General features: G+C 49.7%; 1 protein-coding gene across 1 annotated transcript; it reads left to right on the forward strand.

Annotated features, from left to right (window-relative positions):
* The first annotated feature begins 1,219 nt into the window (after positions 1-1,219).
* On the forward strand, positions 1,220-2,602 carry LOC132797922 (uncharacterized). The gene has a single exon (XM_060809676.1). The coding sequence runs from the start codon at positions 1,220-1,222 to the stop codon at positions 2,600-2,602; it is 1,383 nt and encodes a 460-aa protein (XP_060665659.1).
* Positions 2,603-17,344: the final 14,742 nt, after the last annotated feature.

Below are 17,344 nucleotides of genomic sequence, written 5' to 3' on the forward strand. Positions count from 1 at the left end.
TTTTTTTGTTTCGCGATTGTGCCATATGATATGTCAACGTTTGGTGAAAATTTTATTTTTATACAGCAATGTTCCTGTACGGGATGTATGTATTTATGTATGGGATGGGATGGCTTTCATTCGTACAGAGTAAAGTTTCTGATTGCGGTCAACTTGGTGGCCGCCAGTGCGATCTCTGTCTACGAATGATTGCAAGTTGACACACAGCCTCCTCGTGGCACCTCCTGGGTAGCTATCTTAGCATCCGCTAGATAGCGAGCTAATGTGTGCAGCGAGTCATCCGGACGGTAAATGGTTGAGCGCAGGGTTTGAAACCCGCCTCGGAAAAAAGAAGCCCAAGGAAAACCAAAGCGAAATCCTCGGATAGGATCACCCCTTATGTTGACGACCACCGCAAAATTAACAAGTAAAGAAAGCTACAGTCGAGTGTACTCGACTGTGAGATACCCGCTACCCATTTTGAGTAAAAGAAATATATTTTGCGGTATTTTCTCAAAATATACCGAATATGCCGCAAAAATACTAAAAAATATACCAAATGGTATATTTGGTATATGGACATAGTACCGCATTCAAAATATACCATAGACGGCACAATATACCAGATTGTCAGCCAAAGCAACTCAGACCCCTAGTAAGTAAGCGTTTTTGCCCATACAAAAGTATTTCTTTAATAACTTCGACAATTTTTATCTGATCGCAACCAAATTTTCAGGAATCATAACTACTATAGTAGTTATTATAAATACCAAAATTCGGAACTCTAGCTTTAAATTTACGCTTGTTATTTGATTTTTTTGATTTGCGGGGGCGGAAGTGGGCGTGGCAAAATTTTGAAACAAACTTGATCTGCGTGCAAACATAACAAATGCTGTCGAAAAAAATTATAGCTCTATCTCTTATAGTCTCTGAGATCTAGGTGTTTCATACGGACAGACACACAGACGGACATGGCTATATCGTCTCGGCTGTTGACGCTGATCAAGAATATATATACTTTATAGGGTCGGAGATGCCTCCTTCTACCTGTTACATACATTTCCTGCCGGCACAAAGTTATAATACCCTTCTACCCTATGGGTAGCGGGTATAAAAAGGACTACGATTTAAGGATATGCACCTGGAATGTCCGAACCCTTAATTGGGAAGGTGCCTCTATCCAACTGGCGGATGCCCTCGAAAAATAAAAGGCTGACATTACCGCCATCCAGGAAATGATATGGACAGGACAAGGTTGCTCCAAGCGAGCAAACTGCGATATTTACTACAGCTGCCATGCGGAGAGGCGCGAATTTGGATGCGGATTTGTAGTAAGCCGGAGACTTCGCCACAACGTCTCAATTTCACCCCAGTGAGTAAACGGCTGGCTACAATCCGCGTCAAATCTAGATTTTTCAATCTTAGCATAATTTGCGCGCACGCCCCGACGGAGGAGAAAGACGATGCTGCTAAGGATGCATTCTACGCGAGACTCGAGGACACATACGACCGCTGCCCAAACCACGACGTGAAGATCATTCTCGGGGACTTCAACGCAAAGGTTGGGCGCGAACGCATCTTTGACCGCACCGTCGGTCAATTCAGCCTCCATGAGACCACCTCGAACAACGGTTTCAGGCTGATTGACTTCGCCGCGGCGCGAAACATGGTAGTGAGTAGCACCAGATTTTGGCACCTCGACATCCACAAGGCCACATGGCTGTCCCCTGATCAAAAAACGCGCAACCAGATTGATCATGTTGTGATAGACGGAAGGCATGCCTCAAGCGTGATGGACGTGCGTACGTTTCGTGGAGTCAACATAGACTCGGACCATTATCTTGTCGCAGCCAAGATACGCATGCGGCTATGCCGAGCGAAAAACGTACGTCCTATCACGCAACGAAAGCTTGACGTCACTAGGCTGCGATCACAACGGACAGCAACAGCCTACTCCACTCAACAACTGCTCCACCAACCTACCCCTCTTCCTGTTGACGCCAGTGGACTCTGGGCGCACATATCCCACTCCATCCGAGCTGCCGCTGAAACAGCCATTGGGTTCAAGCGCCCACCCACACGGAACCAATGGTATGACGAGGAGTGTCGCGTCGCAGCTGCGGTAAAAAACGCCGCCTACAGAAGAACGCTGCAGTCTGGCGCAACGCGAACTACGTGTGAACGTTACAGGGAGAAAACGAAGGAAGAGAGGCGACTTTTTAGACGGAAAATACGGGAGCAAGAAAAGCGAGAGTGCGAGGAACTCGAGGTGTTGCAGGACAGAAATGATGCTCGAAAATTTTACCAACAAGTCAACCGTCTGACACAAGGTTTCAAGACCGGAGCATGTAACTGTCGAGATGAAAATGGGAATCTGGTTACAGATACGCAGTGCACGCTGAGGTTATGGAGGGCGAATTTCTCCAAGCTGCTAGCAGGCGATGACGGCACCAATCCCGCCATTGGAGGAAGCAGCCCGATAGCACCAATCGATGACAATGTGGATATACCACTACCTAGCCATGACGAGGTCCGAGTTGCTATTATGCGACTCAAAACAACAAAGCAGCCGGTGCTGATGGACTGCCTGCAGAGTTGTTTAATGCCGGCGGCGAAGAGCTGATAAGGTGCATGCATCAGCTCTTCTCCAAAATATGGCTAGAAGAAAGCATGCCCAACGATTGGAATCTCAGCGTCCTTTGTCCTGTACTGAAGAAAGGCGACCCGACGATATGCACCAACTACTGGGGAATTAGCCTGATTGCCATCTCATATAAGGTCCTATCGAGCGTAATATGTGAACGACTGAAGCCGTATACCAGCACACTGATCAGACCTTATCAGTGCGGCTTCAGACCTGGTAAATCCACCATAGACCAGATCTTCACATTGCGCCAAATCCTGGAGAAAACCCACGAAAATGGAATTGACACACACCATCTCTTTGTCGATTATAAAGCTGCATTCGATAGTCCGACACGAGAACGCCTATATGCCACCATGTCTGAGTTCGGTATTCCTGCAAAGCTGATACGTCTTTGCAGGATGACATTGAGCAGCACCATCAGTTCTGTCAAGGTAGGAACGAACCTCTCTGAACCTTTCAATACCGTTCGAGGTTTCAGACAAGGCGACCCCCTGTCGTGCAACCTCTTCAGCTTCGTGATGGAAGGGGTCTTGCGGAAAGCCGGTGTACATCGAGCTGGCACTATTTTTTTATAAAAGTGTCCAGCTCCTTGCTTGCGCTAATGATATTGACATCATTGGCCGCAGCAAGCGTGATGTCACTGCTGCATTTTCCGCTATCGAAAAAGAGTCAGCAAAAGTGGGTTTGGCGGTAAACGAGGGCAAGACGAAGTATATGCTGTCGACAAGCAGGGAGGCGCGGTGCCTAGACTCCCATGTGGTAGAAGACAGCTATACGTTCGAAGTGGTCAACGAGTTCACGTACCTTGGCACTGCCATTAACACCAAAAATGACGTCAGCCTGGAGATCAAGCGAAGAATCGCACTTGCCAATAGGTGCTACTTTGGTCTGAGTAGGTAAATGTGCAATAGAGACCTCTCTCTCGCCGAACAAAATTAGCACTCTACAAGACACTCATCCTACCCGTGCTCTTATATGGCGCAGAAGCATGGGTAGTGTCAATCACAGATGCAGCAGCGCTTGGAGTGTTCGAGAGAAAAATTCTTCGCAAGATCTTCGGTCCCGTTCGGATTGGGGACGACTTTCGTATTCGGATGAACCACGAGCTGTACGAGTTGTACGACGACGTGGACGTGGTCCGGCGCATCACGATACAACGTCTGCGATGGCTCGGCCACGTTGTGCGTATGGATGAAGAATCTCCAGCTCAGAAGGTATTCGAAGCGAGAGTCGATTCCGGGCGACGACGAAGGGGACGATCAATGGAAGGACCAAGTAGAGCAGGACCTCAATCTACTGGGTATTTCTGATTGGAGGAAGCGCGCGAAGAGCAGAGGCGCCTGGAGGGAGACGCTGAGGTCGGCCAAAACCCGAAATGGGTTGTAGTGCCACCTAATAATAATGTTCCTGTACTTCGCCGGAGATTGATCGCCGCCGCGGGAGTTCTGTCTGTAAGTTTTTTTTTATTGAAGGCACATACATTTTATTAACATAATTCAATAGGCACATACACGCAACATATAGAGATAAAAGAAACGCATGACAAATAAATTGAAATTATTAAATCGGATAGATAAAAACTTTAAAAAGAACTTGCAAAAATCGAAAAACTATCATTATATGAATAAAAAATATGCAGTAAGCGAAAACGAATTAAAATACAAAGCGGTGCAATAAAAATACATTTGTCGGAGTCTGTTCTACCGAAGTCTGATTACTCATTATCGCGAAGCGAGTTTCGATGCTCCCACAGGCGATTGCATGAGCACACTGCCCGCTCGATCCTCTTACTGCCTACGCCATAGCCATCGACCCACACTCAGTGACAGCGTCTCGTCGCAGTAACTGTACTTGTCAAAGAGTCAAAATGCGGACAACAAACAAAGCGCAAATAAAGAATGATGCAATCTAACATGCACCCTCTTAATTACGCAGTGTCAATATGCCGAAACGCACAAGCAACTATGCAGTGTCAATGTGCCGATACGCATCTACAACTACGCAGTGCCGACACGAGATGCTGCCTTACTCACTCTCCGACACATTCATATATTTAAAAGGAAAAACTATTATAATATTACAACTATCCTTTTATACTATTATTATTAATAATTTTTTGTTTTTTTTTTGTTTATAATGCATTATTGTTTAACATTTCTTATTAATTAAATCTTATAAACCATGAATTAATTTGGTCCTTATTTAGCCGAGACAAGCCAGTGACACCACTGTCGTAGGCTTACAAGGGATCACCAGAGCCATGCTCTGATGCAGTAATCGTAGGTTGGGAGGGGACATTCATCACATAACAGCTGTGATGACCTACCCTAATTCTCGCTCTCTCTCTCTTTCCCTTTCTCTCTCACTCTCTCTTTGTTTTTTGATTTTTTTTGGATTTTTCTTCCTCTTTCCGGCTAGCTTTTTTCTGATCTTCAATTAATAATAGTGAGCAGCTAAGGAAAGGGCTATTGGTATAAGAAAAGCCGGCGAACTAGAGCCGAACTCTAAAGCGTGCCCCGCAAATGCCGATAGCCCTGTCGCCTTGTGCTTCCTTTCGTTGCACGTTACAAGATGCCGCTGCCTCGCTTGTCATTGTTGGAATCTTCTTGGCATGAGATACGTTCCTGATAAGTGTCTTACCCTCTGCTGTAGTTATACCCGCTACCCATAGGGTAGAAGGGTATTATAATTTTGGTAGAAAGATGCATCTCCGACCCTATAAAGTATATATATTCTTGATCAGCGTCAATAGCCGAGACGATCTAGCCATGTTCGTCTGTCCGTCCGTCCATAGGAAACACTGGATCTCAGAGACTATAAGACACAAAGCTATAATTTTTTCAGCAGCATTTGTTATGTTTGCACGCAGATAAAGTTTGTTTCAAATTTTTGACAGGCCCACTTACCCGGAACGGGTATCTCACAGTCGAGTACACTCGAATGTAGCTTTCTTACTTGTTTTGAATTACTTCTAAAAATATCTTATAGATTGAAGTTTTAAAAATTGCAAGCAAGACTCGATAGTGACAAACTCGATATGATTTCTTAAAAAGGAGATGTACAAAAGCCAATGTAGCAAGAAATGGGATTGCATGTAGATAAGCCGAAACAGAATGACAGCGGAAACACGAACGATGGCAATACAGCTAGAAAGGCTTTTTCTAATACAAAATTATTTGCATCCATTTTAGAACTCGACTTGGAGCTAATTAATAGTCTGCATACTATTCTAGTAGATATTAACTGCGTATTTGCAGTCGATCCTCAAAAATTTCAAAAATTCTCCGATAAAACTATTCGACTATATACATTACATTACCCGTGGTCACAAACTTTAAAGAAGATTCTAATACATGGATCGCAAATAATAGCTGCATCAGTAGTCCTGGTTGGCTGTCTTGGGATAAAAGCTTCAGAAGCACGAAATAAATTTTACAAACGTGATAGGCAAATGCATGCTCGAAGAAATTCCCGAATAAATAATTTGATGGATGTTTTCCACAGATCTATGGACTCATCAGATACACTTATCTCAAGTCAAGAAAAGGACAGCACGTCTTAAGAAACAACCGCTTCACCAAGATATAATCGAACTCTTAGAAGCACCCTATAATAATGTTCAAAGCAATACAAAGTCTTTTCTTAATAACGAAAGTTTTAATGATATATTAGATAACTCAGATGATTCTGAATCAAATGAAATAAATCCATTTTCATTTGAATTAGCCGTAGAAAACGACTTAATACATATGTATATGCTTACACTTATATTTTTAGTTTTGACTTCTTGTAACAGATTAATATAGAATAAAAAAAAACACAATGAAATAAGACTTTATTAGAAATATAAAAAAAGTATGAAATAAAAGAAAATAATAAAAATATGTTTAAGAAAATAAATTTAAAGAAAATATCACGTATACGTTATGATGTGTACATGGGCAGTTGGACTTGAAAGTTTGCTTAAATATTTAGAGTGGTCTATTATTGAAGTATGCCGAGTTTCAGCTCGATAGATGCAATATTCGATTTAATGCCACCAAATCGGGAATCCGGACCATAGTGCGCTGTTCAAGAAACGAAATTTGACACTGACCTAGCAAAATGCCGACGGCATTTCGCTGATCTAGTGCCGAGCCGCGCATAGCGGTGGAGAGTTTTGGGAGAGAGAGAAGTTGAGAGCACTGGAACTTGAGTGCTTTCTTACGCTCGAGCGCATTTTTGGTGAGCGAAAAGCTTTGAGTTCTTTTCCAGTCCTTGTCAACCAACACGAGGTTGCTGAAGAAACTGGACTCGGACGGCGTGACAGTCCTAGTGGGCGTCGATGTCCGCAACTGTGGATCCGTCTTGAAGATGAGATGGTGCGCAACGTCGCCGTGCAAACTCCTTCTGCGCCCAGGCAAGTGATTAAGAGGTCCACTGCCATCAACTCGCTGATGCGGCTTACTGGACAGCACGGATCCAAGAGCACTCGCGCTTCGAAGGCCGTCTTCCCCGTGTCTAGTCAGACCGCCGCGGTGGGGAGAATGCTCACTCCCTTGCACTGGAGTAGTGCCGTCAACGTCATGTGTGGGGCAGTGGGCCTGTTGAACCGGGTCGAGATTGGTGGTTTTCCTCGGGAGGGTGCTGGTTGGTCGCGTCAGCCCCTGGGTTGGCGCGCCATCCGCCACTTGGAACGCGGCTCCGGCGGTGGTTTTCGCCACAATACCTGCACCGTCCACCGCTGCGGCAAGTCCCCCCGGAGTGCTGATGAGCCAAGCAGTTGGGACAGTACTTATGGACAAGTACTGCCCGGTGCCGCTTCTCTGGCGTCACCTGGGCGAAACGCTGACACTTGCGCAGTGCGTGGACACCGCGGCACACCCTACAGCGGAACGAGTCTGTACCGGGAGGCACATTCCCACCACGCTGGGGGTGACCCGGCGAGGCACGGAAACCCCACGCGGAGTAACCGGTGTCACCGGTATAGAAGAGGGCTCCGTCTCCATCTCGGAGAGACGGCTGTCGGAGGCCTTATCAAGCAGACTTCGTCGGAGAGGGAGCAGAACGAGCTTCTGTAATGGGATGAAAAAGGAAAGAGAACCAAAGGAAAAACAAATGGAAGAGAACAAAAAACAATGGATTAAATGAAAAAGGCGCGGTATGAGTTGCATAAGCCCGATGAGAAACCACAGGATAGTGGATGGCAGTAGAGAGAAGAGTGGGAGATTCAGAGCGTGGGTCCCGTTGGACCAGCTTTGCTACTGGTCGACGAAAAACACCACGACACGTCTGGATGTCTACCACACGGACCCTTTCGTCTGCGCCCGGGCAAGTGGTCAGCACACGACCAAGGCGCCATTCTTGTGGTGGTATATTCTCCTCTCTGATGATCACCATGTCACCGATTTGGAGGTCGCGTGAGGTTAACTGCCACTTATTCCGCTTATGCAACTCCTTCAAACACTCATTCTTCCATCGCACACAGAAATGTTGATGGAGAGCCTTGAGCCGTTGCCAGCGATTGCGGTTGGACTCCACATCCTCCCTGGATTCTGGCTCCGCCATGGAGAGTAGCGGATCCCCGATCAGGAAAAGACCGGGACTGAGGGCCACCAAGTCGCTTACATCCTCTGACCGGCACAGGCCGTGAATTGAGGTACGCTTCAATCTTCGCCAGGAGGGTTGAGAGTTCCTCGTACGTATATTTAACGGAGGAAACCGTTTTGTAGAAATGCGTCTTGAAACTCTTGACGCCTGCTTCCCACAGACCCCCCACGTGAGGAGCACCAAGTGGGTTGAAATACCATGCAAGACCTTGATGGCTGCGTTTGGTGAGGATCAGATTGCGGGTGCTCTCCACAAGATCTTTGGTCAAAATTGAGCCTCCGACGAACGTTTTCCCGTTGTCAGAGTACATGTGAAGAGGGCACACACGCCGTGTCACGAATCGGGAAAAGCTTCCGAGAACTTCTCCGCTGTCAGATCCGTGATCGCCTCAAGATGAATTGCCTTCGTGCTGAAGCACACAAAGACACATACATAACCCTTCGTAATCTTGCAGCTCCGTCCGACGTAGCTCTTAACGTCGAAGGGACCGGCGAAGTTTACTCTGGTGTTAGTGAATGGTCGCGAAAAGGTCGACCGAGCGATTGGGAGATCGCTCATAAGCTGCGACTGGAGCTTGCGGCGATGTATCACGCAGGTCTTGCATGCGCCAATTACTGTCTTCACCAAGTTCCTTAGCTTGGGAATCCAGAACTTGGTTCGGACCAGCCGCATCACCAATTGGTTGCCTCCATGGAGGGAGACTTGATGCGTGAACGAAACCAGGAGGCGTGAAAACACGCAGTCGAACGGGAGTATTACTGGATGCCGTTCGTCGTAAGATAAGGAGGTGGACGCTCTTACGCGTCCACAGGAACGCAGGACCCCTTGCTTGTCAAGGAACGGATTCAAGCTTAGGATATCGCTTGACCCGATTAAACGGTTATGGGACCGGAAGGAAGCACACTCTTCCGTGTATACCCGGTTCTGAGAATGTACAATCAGCCTCTCTTGAGCTTCTGCAAGCTCTTGAGAGCTGAGAGTCTCTGGAAACGAGACCTTAGGATGGTCGAGTTTCAGCTCGATAGATGCAATATTCGATTTAATGCCACCAAATCGGGAATCCGGACCATAGTGCGCTGTTCAAGAAACGAAATTTGACACTGACCTAGCAAAATGCCGACGGCATTTCGCTGATCTAGTGCCGAGCCGCGCATAGCGGTGGAGAGTTTTGGGAGAGAGAGAAGTTGAGAGCACTGGAACTTGAGTGCTTTCTTACGCTCGAGCGCATTTTTGGTGAGCGAAAAGCTTTGAGTTCTTTTCCAGTCCTTGTCAACCAACACGAGGTTGCTGAAGAAACTGGACTCGGACGGCGTGACAGTCCTAGTGGGCGTCGATGTCCGCAACTGTGGATCCGTCTTGAAGATGAGATGGTGCGCAACGTCGCCGTGCAAACTCCTTCTGCGCTCAGGCAAGTGATTAAGAGGTCCACTGCCATCAACTCGCTGATGCGGCTTACTGGACAGCACGGATCCAAGAGCACTCGCGCTTCGAAGGCCGTCTTCCCCGTGTCTAGTCAGACCGCCGCGGTGGGGAGAATGCTCACCCCTTGCACTGGAGTAGTGCCGTCAACGTCATGTGTGGGGCAGTGGGCCTGTTGAACCGGGTCGAGATTGGTGGTTTTCCTCGGGAGGGTGCTGGTTGGTCGCGTCAGCCCCTGGGTTGGCGCGCCATCCGCCACTTGGAACGCGGCTCCGGCGGTGGTTTTCGCCACAATACCTGCACCGTCCACCGCTGCGGCAAGTCCCCCCGGAGTGCTGATGAGCCAAGCAGTTGGGACAGTACTTATGGACAAGTACTGCCCGGTGCCGCTTCTCTGGCGTCACCTGGGCGAAACGCTGACACTTGCGCAGTGCGTGGACACCGCGGCACACCCTACAGCGGAACGAGTCTGTACCGGGAGGCACATTCCCACCACGCTGGGGGTGACCCGGCGAGGCACGGAAACCCCACGCGGAGTAACCGGTGTCACCGGTATAGAAGAGGGCTCCGTCTCCATCTCGGAGAGACGGCTGTCGGAGGCCTTATCAAGCAGACTTCGTCGGAGAGGAGCAGAACGAGCTTCTGTAATGGGATGAAAAAGGAAAGAGAAAAAAAGGAAAAACAAATGGAAGAGAACAAAAAAAACAATGGATTAAATGAAAAAGGCGCGGTATGAGTTGCATAAGCCCGATGAGAAACCACAGGATAGTGGATGGCAGTAGAGAGAAGAGTGGGAGATTCAGAGCGTGGGTCCCGTTGACCAGCTTTGCTACTGGTCGACGAAAACACCACGACACGTCTGGATGTCTACCACACGGACCCTTTCGTCTGCGCCCGGGCAAGTGGTCAGCACACGACCAAGGCGCCATTCTTGTGGTGGTATATTCTCCTCTCTGATGATCACCATGTCACCGATTTGGAGGTCGCGTGAGGTTAACTGCCACTTATTCCGCTTATGCAACTCCTTCAAACACTCATTCTTCCATCGCACACAGAAATGTTGATGGAGAGCCTTGAGCCGTTGCCAGCGATTGCGGTTGACTCCACATCCTCCCTGGATTCTGGCTCCGCCATGGAGAGTAGCGGATCCCCGATCAGGAAAAGACCGGGACTGAGGGCCACCAAGTCGCTTACATCCTCTGACCGGCACAGGCCGTGAATTGAGGTACGCTTCAATCTTCGCCAGGAGGGTTGAGAGTTCCTCGTACGTATATTTAACGGAGGAAACCGTTTTGTAGAAATGCGTCTTGAAACTCTTGACGCCTGCTTCCCACAGACCCCCCACGTGAGGAGCACCAAGTGGGTTGAAATACCATGCAAGACCTTGATGGCTGTGTTTGGTGAGGATCAGATTGCGGGTGCTCTCCACAAGATCTTTGGTCAAAATTGAGGAGCCTCCGACGAACGTTTTCCCGTTGTCAGAGTACATGTGAAGAGGGCACACACGCCGTGTCACGAATCGGGAAAAAGCTTCCGAGAACTTCTCCGCTGTCAGATCCGTGATCGCCTCAAGATGAATTGCCTTCGTGCTGAAGCACACAAAGACACATACATAACCCTTCGTAATCTTGCAGCTCCGTCCGACGTAGCTCTTAACGTCGAAGGACCGGCGAAGTTTACTCTGGTGTTAGTGAATGGTCGCGAAAAGGTCGACCGAGCGATTGGGAGATCGCTCATAAGCTGCGACTGGAGCTTGCGGCGATGTATCACGCAGGTCTTGCATGCGCCAATTACTGTCTTTACCAAGTTCCTTAGCTTGGGAATCCAGAACTTGGTTCGGACCAGCCGCATCACCAATTGGTTGCCTCCATGGAGGGAGACTTGATGCGTGAACGAAACCAGGAGGCGTGAAAACACGCAGTCGAACGGGAGTATTACTGGATGCCGTTCGTCGTAAGATAAGGAGGTGGACGCTCTTACGCGTCCACAGGAACGCAGGACCCCTTGCTTGTCAAGGAACGGATTCAAGCTTAGGATATCGCTTGACCCGATTAAACGGTTATGGGACCGGAAGGAAGCACACTCTTCCGTGTATACCCGGTTCTGAGAATGTACAATCAGCCTCTCTTGAGCTTCTGCAAGCTCTTGAGAGCTGAGAGTCTCTGGAAACGAGACCTTAGGATGGTCGAGTTTCAGCTCGATAGATGCAATATTCGATTTAATGCCACCAAATCGGGAATCCGGACCATAGTGCGCTGTTCAAGAAACGAAATTTGACACTGACCTAGCAAAATGCCGACGGCATTTCGCTGATCTAGTGCCGAGCCGCGCATAGCGGTGGAGAGTTTTGGGAGAGAGAGAAGTTGAGAGCACTGGAACTTGAGTGCTTTCTTACGCTCGAGCGCATTTTTGGTGAGCGAAAAGCTTTGAGTTCTTTTCCAGTCCTTGTCAACCAACACGAGGTTGCTGAAGAAACTCGACTCGGACGGCGTGACAGTCCTAGTGGGCGTCGATGTCCGCAACTGTGGATCCGTCTTGAAGATGAGATGGTGCGCAACGTCGCCGTGCAAACTCCTTCTGCGCCCAGGCAAGTGATTAAGAGGTCCACTGCCATCAACTCGCTGATGCGGCTTACTGGACAGCACGGATCCAAGAGCACTCGCGCTTCGAAGGCCGTCTTCCCCGTGTCTAGTCAGACCGCCGCGGTGGGGAGAATGCTCACCCCTTGCACTGGAGTAGTGCCGTCAACGTCATGTGTGGGGCAGTGGGCCTGTTGAACCGGGTCGAGATTGGTGGTTTTCCTCGGGAGGGTGCTGGTTGGTCGCGTCAGCCCCTGGGTTGGCGCGCCATCCGCCACTTGGAACGCGGCTCCGGCGGTGGTTTTCGCCACAATACCTGCACCGTCCACCGCTGCGGCAAGTCCCCCCGGAGTGCTGATGAGCCAAGCAGTTGGGACAGTACTTATGGACAAGTACTGCCCGGTGCCGCTTCTCTGGCGTCACCTGGGCGAAACGCTGACACTTGCGCAGTGCGTGGACACCGCGGCACACCCTACAGCGGAACGAGTCTGTACCGGGAGGCACATTCCCACCACGCTGGGGGTGACCCGGCGAGGCACGGAAACCCCACGCGGAGTAACCGGTGTCACCGGTATAGAAGAGGGCTCCGTCTCCATCTCGGAGAGACGGCTGTCGGAGGCCTTATCAAGCAGACTTCGTCGGAGAGGGAGCAGAACGAGCTTCTGTAATGGGATGAAAAAGGAAAGAGAAAAAAAGGAAAAACAAATGGAAGAGAACAAAAAAAACAATGGATTAAATGAAAAAGGCGCGGTATGAGTTGCATAAGCCCGATGAGAAACCACAGGATAGTGGATGGCAGTAGAGAGAAGAGTGGGAGATTCAGAGCGTGGGTCCCGTTGGACCAGCTTTGCTACTGGTCGACGAAAAACACCACGACACGTCTGGATGTCTACCACACGGACCCTTTCGTCTGCGCCCGGGCAAGTGGTCAGCACACGACCAAGGCGCCATTCTTGTGGTGGTATATTCTCCTCTCTGATGATCACCATGTCACCGATTTGGAGGTCGCGTGAGGTTAACTGCCACTTATTCCGCTTATGCAACTCCTTCAAACACTCATTCTTCCATCGCACACAGAAATGTTGATGGAGAGCCTTGAGCCGTTGCCAGCGATTGCGGTTGGACTCCACATCCTCCCTGGATTCTGGCTCCGCCATGGAGAGTAGCGGATCCCCGATCAGGAAAAGACCGGGACTGAGGGCCACCAAGTCGCTTACATCCTCTGACCGGCACAGGCCGTGAATTGAGGTACGCTTCAATCTTCGCCAGGAGGGTTGAGAGTTCCTCGTACGTATATTTAACGGAGGAAACCGTTTTGTAGAAATGCGTCTTGAAACTCTTGACGCCTGCTTCCCACAGACCCCCCACGTGAGGAGCACCAAGTGGGTTGAAATACCATGCAAGACCTTGATGGCTGCGTTTGGTGAGGATCAGATTGCGGGTGCTCTCCACAAGATCTTTGGTCAAATTGAGCCTCCGACGAACGTTTTCCCGTTGTCAGAGTACATGTGAAGAGGGCACACACGCCGTGTCACGAATCGGGAAAAAGCTTCCGAGAACTTCTCCGCTGTCAGATCCGTGATCGCCTCAAGATGAATTGCCTTCGTGCTGAAGCACACAAAGACACATACATAACCCTTCGTAATCTTGCAGCTCCGTCCGACGTAGCTCTTAACGTCGAAGGGACCGGCGAAGTTTACTCTGGTGTTAGTGAATGGTCGCGAAAAGGTCGACCGAGCGATTGGGAGATCGCTCATAAGCTGCGACTGGAGCTTGCGGCGATGTATCACGCAGGTCTTGCATGCGCCAATACTGTCTTCACCAAGTTCCTTAGCTTGGGAATCCAGAACTTGGTTCGGACCAGCCGCATCACCAATTGGTTGCCTCCATGGAGGGAGACTTGATGCGTGAACGACACCAGGAGGCGTGAAAACACGCAGTCGAACGGGAGTATTACTGGATGCCGTTCGTCGTAAGATAAGGAGGTGGACGCTCTTACGCGTCCACAGGAACGCAGGACCCCTTGCTTGTCAAGGAACGGATTCAAGCTTAGGATATCGCTTGACCCGATTAAACGGTTATGGGACCGGAAGGAAGCACACTCTTCCGTGTATACCCGGTTCTGAGAATGTACACTCAGCCTCTCTTGAGCTTCTGCAAGTTCTTGAGAGCTGAGAGTCTCTGGAAACGAGACCTTAGGATGGCGGCAACGCTGGGCAAACCTTCGCACATACGCAAACACTCGGAGCGCTCGATCGAACCTGGAGAAACGGTCGAGGAAGTCCTCACACAGGACTTGCGCTTCATGGACCACTCCAATTCGGTATCGAGCCCAATGACTGGTGAAGGCCACTGCGCTGGTGAGTGCGTCAGCCATTCAGGTCCCTGCCACCAAAGGCGACTGGCCAATAGCTCTTGCGGCGAGACACCTGGCAGCCGCGGTCGGCTGGATTGTGTTCGGAACGAACATGTTGCCAAGTGCCATTCACCGAGTGAATCTTGGCCCCTCGGTTAGCCACGAAAGTGGTCCACTTGCATGGCTGCTTATCCAGCCATGCCAGAACTATAGTGAAAATGGGAAAATTTGGTAGGAGGGCGGCGGATAATTCTGCCAACAGGAGAGCTCCGCACAGCTCAAGACGAGGTAGAGAGACCGTCTTGATAGGTGCAACTCTAGTCTTCGCTGTTAGGAGGCTCACAAAGACTTGTCCGGCCGTTTCCACTCGTGCATAAGGAGCGGCTCCATACGCGCTCTGAGAGGCGTCGCAAAAACCGTGGAATTGGATTTTTGCGCCGGGAGTGTACTTGGTCCATCTGGAAATGCGGATGTCCTGCAAGGACGAATAATTTTGCAAAAAAACTGGTCCACTGCTTTGTGAGGTCCGCCGGTAAGCAGTCGTCCCAGCCGTTTTCTTGCTTCCAGATTTCCTGCATGAAAATTTTGGCCCAAGTGACTACGGGAGCAAGTCAACCTGCTGGGTCGAACAACTTGGCGATCTGCGACAGTACTTCTCTCTTGGTGAAAGATGGTTTGGACACCATCTCGGCGGTGACGAAAAAGAACTCGTCGAACGTGGCCCGCCATCGAATACCTAGCGTCTTTGCGACACTAGCTTCGTCGATCTCGAGAAAGTCTGCACAGAGCAAGTGTTCCTTAGGGATTCTTTTCAGCACATCTTTCGAGTTCGAGGTCCACTACGCAAAGGGAACCCAGCACTCTCGAGCGCTGTTCGAAGCTCATCTATAGCAGACACCGCAGCCTGCTTAGTGTGAGCTCCAGCTAGGACGTCATCAACGTACATATAATTGGCGATGATGTCACTAGCTAGGGGGTACCGGTCGCGAACATCACTCGCAAGTTGATGCAGAACTCGGATAGCCAGGTACGGAGCACAGTTCACTCCAAAGGTGACTGTGTTGAGTTCAAAGTCGCATAACTTCTCGTCTCGAGTACGGAAGAGCAACCTTTCAAACCGGGTGTGTTTGGGATCCACAAGGATTTGCCGATATATCTTGGTGATGTCGGCGTTGAAAACGAATTGGAAAAACCTCCATTTCAGGATTTGAATGGTTAGGTCAGATTGAAGGATTGGCCCAGTGTAGAGGATGTCGTTCAGACTCTTCCCGTTTGAAGTCGGGCTGGAGGCGTTGAATACAACGCGAAGCTTTGTGGTGGTGCTGTCGGGCTTGAGAACAGCGTGATGCGGCAATTAATAGTTGCCGGAACTAGAGGGGGGGACTTGAGTCATATGACCCAAATCCAGATACATCTGAATAACGGAGTCATATTGTTCCTTCAGAGAGTCGTTTCTCTTTAAACGGCTCTCGTTTCTCAGGACTGAGCGAGAGCGGTAGCCCTTGAGTGACCCAGGTCAACGTAACCAGAATCGCGGAATGGGAGCGAGACCATATAGCGTCCAGTTGAGGTTCGCACGGTCACGGCGTTGAAATTAGCCTCACAGACAAGATCAGACTCTTTCGCTGGACTAGCCGGAAGGTCCTCCATCTCCCAAAATTTGGAGAGGGGTACCTCCAATGGCGGAGTTCGCTCGACGGACAGTCGAGCCGAAGAGGACGAAATGGACTTAGAAGTGGATCCCGACAGAGGGCCAGTCAGGATCCAACCGAACCGGAGGTCCCACAAACGATAGGATGAGAGCCGCCAAGTAGAATGGACGGGAGGATATCAGCGCTTAGCAGCACATCAATCTGCGAACTTTCAAAAAAGCTTGGGGTCTGCCAGCAGGATGCTTGGCAGATTATCGAGGATTGCTTGTGGGATGCTGCATGAGGGCAGATTTCCCGCTAATCTAATCCCGCCTCAATCTGCAAATCTGGTCTGACAGGGGAGCCAATTAAGAATTGGCAATACTTGCGGGGCTGGGCTGCCACAGCCCAGAGACGTGGGCTTGCACGGATGTATACGGCATCCTCAAGCGCTTGAACAATTCCTCAGAAAGGAAAGTGGCCTCTGATCCGGAATCGATCAGAGCCCGAGCTGTATAGCGGACGCCGAGATGGCAGACGTGAATAACAGCTGTGCTCAGCAGAACACCTTGTGTGTTAACTGCCAGGAATGACTGGGGATCGGGGATGGAGTGGGGTTTGTGACTGTCGGCGTCGGGGTTCACTCGATGCAAGAGTGTATGATGACGACCCTTGCATGTAAAGCAGCGAAATAATTCAAGCACAGCTTTTGTTGCTTAATGTGATTGTCCCTTTCGTTGACACCCATCTGAAGAAAACGAGGGCATAAGCGAATCGGATGATTCTCCCGGGAACACAATTTGCAGAACTGGGTTTTCGAAGTCACGCTACTCTCAAAAGAGTTGACCCGCTTGGAGACGGGGGCCTCCTTGCGTGAGGCTCGTGAAACCGTCGGAGCGTTCGTGCTGGATGACACTTCAGCTATCGCTTCTAGGGTGCGATACCGCTCTAGAAGAAAAGCGTTTATGTCAACCCACATTGGAAAGGGTCAACTTAGGCAGCCTCGAAGAACACAAGAAAACCAGGATTCAATCCCAATTCGCTATGTTGATTTTCGAGTGCTCTACGGCCGTCAGGCACCCTTGAATGGTGCTCTGCAGCTCCTGAATAGATGCACCCGACTCTTGCCCAATGGCGGGCAAAT

Source organism: Drosophila nasuta, unplaced genomic scaffold, assembly GCF_023558535.2.
Source record: "Drosophila nasuta strain 15112-1781.00 unplaced genomic scaffold, ASM2355853v1 ctg32_pilon, whole genome shotgun sequence".
Taxonomy (NCBI): Eukaryota; Metazoa; Arthropoda; class Insecta; order Diptera; family Drosophilidae; genus Drosophila; species Drosophila nasuta.